We start from the raw sequence: 5,172 nt of genomic DNA, 5'->3' as shown, positions 1-5,172 counted from the left end.
TACTGATTCTTTTAACTTTTTTGATGAATAATAGAAAGATTTTCCATTACCTATGAAATTGATATTGATTTTTGGTGAACACACCTCTTTTTAAATCTAACAGGTACCATAACTTAACATTTTTGATTCGATGTACAGTGTATTTTATCTTAGAGTTGGAGAAGACGATGAGAGGGTTAGGTTTTAGTAAAATGTTAAACGTGTATGAAATATTTTGTGACCACGAAGGGTAATTGTGTCTGACTCGAACATTTATATTAAATCACTCCTAATTAACTAGTCAACAATGATTTTTGATCTCCTCTAATTTCTTTTTGCTCTTCCTTTAACAAAAATCATTTTTTCGCTAGTTAACGAAGTCTTGACCGAGAGTATTCTACAGTCAACATAATAAGGTCCAACTCAAACTCAGGTCAATTCAACTGCCCAATAAAAAGCTGGTACACGAGTATTTGTTTCTGATATTTTCTTTCCTTCGTAAAGAAGAAAAAAACTTCGCATAAACCCCAAATTCCCCATAGAAACTGCATTAATCCTCCGAGTTGGTGTTGAATCTGGTGATCCACTGTAAGTAATAAGTTCTAATGAACATCTAATCTTACTAATAAGAGGAATCCTTAGGAGGTAAGGCAATTCATTGTTTCACAAAGTCCTCTCTGAGAATTTTCATATTCATCAAAGCAGCAATTGCTTAGTTTAATTAGGTATCCTCCATGGCGGGACAAGAGAGTGTTTCTCTTCTAACCCCTCCTACTCCAATCAGTACTCAACCAACAACAGAGATTGATCTTGAAGCAGGAGGATCACTTGAACAAAATCAGTGCAGAATTTGTCTTGAAACTGATGGTACGTCTTATAATTTGCTTTCCGACGTTGAAAATTCCTTAATTCTTGTCCTAATTTATTCTTGTTGTTATTATTGACAGAAAGGGGTTTCATTGCTCCATGTATGTGCAAAGGAACGGCGAAGTACGTGCACCGTGAATGTTTAGATCAATGGAGGTCCATCAAGGTAAGATATTCCTTTGCTCTTAATTAGCTATTAGACTGTATTGCTGTTTCATTGACAACATTCTCTTTTACCAAGTGTGGGAAGAGGAACCCTTGTTTATTTTCCTTAATCCAACCTGTATTTGTGAATATGTCGTATGGACGGCGGTGTTTGGAACTTAAAAATAGAGTATGTGCATGCTCTCGAGTCTCGGCAGTTGTTGGTGCATTGATGTATTTTTAATGCGTTTAAATCTGATTCATTACGCTCATTGCACAACTTGCAAGGCCCAATACCACCTGAGTGTGCAAAGTACGGTCGTAGATAGGAAATGGCGAACGCTGAAGTTCCGTTTCTTTGTCACTAGAGATATATTTTTCATTTTTATCTGTTTCCAGCTGGTGAGTCCTTGATGTTCCCTTTCGTTCTTTCTTTAATAAATTAGTATATCTTGGTGAGTTCAGCTACCAATCTTTTGTTTTTCTTTTGTGCTCAGGCAATTGCTTTATTGGCGTATTTGGTGTATCTTGTTGATGCATCTCAGAACTTCGCGCTACGCTTGGCCTTGGAATTTCCTGGCGTAGTTAGCTTCTATTACATATGTGGTATGCCTCATGAATGCTTCCCATTTTGCCGTCTGTCCTTCCCCATTATCTCCTTCTATACTGCAACATGTTTGATGCCATGGGTTTATTTCACAAGTGAACACTTTGACAGGAATGTTAAGTTTTCATTCTTGACCCACTTCATCATCTCATTGCACTCAGTTTCATATTTTTGGTCAGCAAATAGTTTGGGCATGTTTTTTTTTTTATCAGCTTATTTCTGGTGATTTGCAGGGGCATTGCTGCTTTTTGTTTTGATTGGATTGTCTGGTTGCTTTCTGACGTGTTTCGACAGTAGAGTGAGAGGTGATCTAGCTCAGCCATGTCGACAATTGACTGACTGTTGCTGCAGCTGTGGGTAAAATTCCTTCCATTGGTAACATTAATAGCATCTGTACGCGTAATTGAAATGATAGGACTATAAAGAAACATAATATCATTTTTCAATCCTTGTAGGTGTAGAGACCCTCGGTGTCCCGCTGCATGTTTAATGTCATGCTATCAGGGTTTAACAAGCGCTGGAGATTGTGCTTGCTTACCAGTTGCTGGCGAAGGAGCATCGTTATTTATCATTGGTGCAGTGATCACACTAGTACTCTTCGTGTTCTTTGGATTGATCTATAGCATTCTTGTGGCTACAATTGCTGGGCAAAGAATCTGGCAAAGGCACTATCACATACTTGCAAAGATGATGCTGACAAAAGTGAGTTAAAACTGTTTCCATTCACTTTTTGTCATACCAGTGTTAGAGCATTGGTTCCATTTCATCCCATTCTAGAAACTGTGCTTCTTGACAGATCATGAGGAACTAAACTGAGAAATCCCACCATCCTTTCATCATGTAACCACACTGTGCTAGAATCACCCACCTAATTTGTGACAGATGCCATTTCCAGTGCACAAAGGATAACTGGCCAAACTTTCTGATCTGACATGTACACATTATTTGCCATGCCACTTTTGATAGAAAACATTTCTCTATAGCAATAAGTTTAGTGGATGCTCGAGTTTGTGATTCTGTAGCTGACTTTTTATTTGTTTATCGCTGTTTATTTGGATTGACTTATCTTCAAATGCTAATCAGGAGTATGTAGTTGAGGATGTGGATGGCTTGGCGACGGATTCCAATTGGTCCCCACCTCCTCTTCCACCCGAGCATGTTGAGCAGCTGAAGGCACTTGGTCTCCTGTAAATTCACACCTGCCTAGTACCGGATCTATCACAAAGAGAAACATACATAACATAGGTTAAATTGCCTTCTTAATTTTTCTGGTTGTCACTTCTATGCACTTGCAATGGTAATGTCGAATATTATTGAAGGTGGAATTTAGAATCTCATATATAAAACTTACCATTCATAATGAAGTAACTGAACCTTTCTTTTGTTTTGCTAACAAGCTTCAAAATAACAAGCAACCAATCATTTCTTCCTCTACGAAATCCACAGGAGGGGTGGGTTCGTCATCTGGCAGGCGCATTTTCAGTTCCCCCCTTTCCATGTATTGATTTTTCCTGCATTTTCAGTTTTTCTCCTGTCCTGTGTTGATCTTTTACATTTCAGATTTATGAGTCGACTCAGCTCAGTTTGACTCATTGTACCTGACTCATCTAAACATAACCAAATGTAATAAACTTTCATCCAAATATAATCAAGCCAAGCCATATAGACTGGTTCTTTCTACACATATTACAGGGGACATGTTTATGTTCATATTCCGAATTTATGTTCATATTCCGAATTTATGTTCATGACCAACGAGGCAATACATACTTGTGAAGTGCGATCATGAAGTTTGGGTTTTTCATGAGACAGATACCCCCTAGTAATTCATTCATGAGTGAGATGGTGGGAGTTCATTTAGATTTTGTTTTGAAATTAGATCAAACTATAAGTAATTCGAATACATTTTTCTCAAAAGTGAAATAAAATTCTTATACCATATGTTCTAGGTCAATTTCACAATTCACAATTGTCATTTTATTTTATATGAATACTTTGGGATACTGGAGTGAACTAATTCTCTTTATCAAGAGATTAATTCGGAGAATAACATGTCATTCAAGAATTATACATCGGATATATGAAATATATGCATTGATGGTCAATTAGTTAAGTATGGAAGAAAATGTATGGATGTGAATTAGAAATCTAGCTGAAAACTCCATCTCTTTTAAGTTCAAAGTATATAAATAAATTCTTGTAGTTACATATAATTTTTTTTTTCTTATAAGAACTTTATTTTTTCTTAAAGAAGTGGCACAAACCATTTTTAATTAGTGTGTCCCAAACCTAATGTTTGGGAACTAAAATAGACTTGGGATCGGTAAAAACATGCTTGAGATTGGAAAAATGGGCTTAGAATCTAGGCCCATCAGGGTAAGGCTTGTTATGGCCTGGCTCTACCCGGGATATTCAGCATATTGTTCATGGACCCAACTTGCTTGTTACTCGCGGTAAGAATCGTCAATATGACTCATGAGGTAGATATGAATTTTCCATGCTGCATAGATATTTCATAAACCATAACTGAGTCTGAGTTAGATTTGATATTCTTGTTTTTGAATCAGATTACCATTAGTTATAAATATGTGCAACTTAGAGTGTGTAATCAGAGACGGAGTAGAGAGGAAGCATATAGGGCATATTGTCCCATTGGATTTTGGATTTTATTAAAATAGGTTTGGATTCAGGGTTGTGTACCTTGTAGGTGCAAACATGTAAAGTAAGTTGAAACTTAGTGTCAGTAATGGGGTCAAAATAAAAATAAAAAATGAATGTCAATAGTTTTTGTGTGACCCCAGGGCAGAGTTATCCTAGCTTTGTCCCTGCATGTAACGCTTTTGTGAGTTATGTTATTTCTCTTGAGTATCATATATCTAAATATATAGTTAAAACCTACAAGGATGATATTTCAAAAAAGTGCAAAGGAGTTTGATTCATAAAAGTTGAAAGTTTAGACATGGGATATCGGAAAAAACCAGGTGGCATTTCCTTTACCATATGAATAGTCGAGGGAAAATAGATTGACATGAGGTGTTTTTAGGTTACTTTTATGGTTTGAGTAATTAACTAGACCCATGTTTCATGCCACAATCAGATTGGGTGGTTTGGGATTCGATGTCATTCCCGAATTAGGTCGGTAGTTGGTTCATGGTAAGGATATAGTTCATCAGCAACAACTTGCTTGTCACTTGTTGTTGATGGTGGTTTTTAACTTAGGGTTAAAATCGTAAAACCGTAAAACCGACATGACGTCACTATGACTGTTAACACATTTATTGAATCGATCAGCATGCCTACGTAAGCATTACCTGGGTACCTTTTTTTAAATGTGCCATGTTCCACAGCAGAACCCTTAACATTGACCGACATCATCTATGTCAAATCCTAATTCTCATGCTACCGCGCCAAGGTATGCCAGCCATGCCAGCCGCACCACTGTGCCAATGGCAACCATGCCAGCCACATATCCGCACCAAGGCATGCCAACCATCCCAGCCGCACCATTGTGCCAATGGAAAACCATGCCAGCCACATCTCCACGACAAGGCATGCCACCCATGCCATCCGCACCA

General features: G+C 37.5%; 1 protein-coding gene across 3 annotated transcripts; it reads left to right on the top strand.

Moving 5' to 3' along the window:
• The first annotated feature begins 491 nt into the window (after positions 1-491).
• On the top strand, positions 492-3,249 carry LOC113286947. Of its 3 annotated transcripts, none has more exons than XM_026535603.1 (7): positions 492-846; positions 927-1,012; positions 1,279-1,392; positions 1,488-1,596; positions 1,831-1,954; positions 2,053-2,299; positions 2,681-3,249. In XM_026535603.1, exons 1-7 carry the CDS (start codon positions 714-716, stop codon positions 2,786-2,788), a joined length of 921 nt encoding a protein of 306 aa, XP_026391388.1. In that variant the 5' UTR covers positions 492-713; the 3' UTR covers positions 2,789-3,249. The 3 variants fall into 3 exon arrangements, with proteins under 3 accessions (XP_026391388.1, XP_026391386.1, XP_026391389.1); XM_026535601.1 differs by having other exon boundaries at positions 1,180-1,392; XM_026535604.1 differs by lacking the exon at positions 1,279-1,392.
• Positions 3,250-5,172: the final 1,923 nt, after the last annotated feature.

The sequence above is a fragment of the Papaver somniferum genome, chromosome 6, assembly GCF_003573695.1.
Source record: "Papaver somniferum cultivar HN1 chromosome 6, ASM357369v1, whole genome shotgun sequence".
In the NCBI taxonomy this organism is placed as follows: Eukaryota; Viridiplantae; Streptophyta; class Magnoliopsida; order Ranunculales; family Papaveraceae; genus Papaver; species Papaver somniferum.
Note: the sequence above shows the minus strand (reverse complement) of the source record. Positions and strands in the feature narration are given on the sequence as shown.

Coding starts and splice junctions, on each gene's coding strand:
- LOC113286947 (XM_026535601.1), top strand. CDS start 714: ATGGCGGGACAAGAGAGTGTTTCTCTTCTAACCCCTCCTACTCCAATC. Junction 1,955..2,052: donor GACTGTTGCTGCAGCTGTGG/GTAAAATTCCTT, acceptor CAATCCTTGTAG/GTGTAGAGACCCTCGGTGTC. Junction 2,300..2,680: donor CAAAGATGATGCTGACAAAA/GTGAGTTAAAAC, acceptor AATGCTAATCAG/GAGTATGTAGTTGAGGATGT.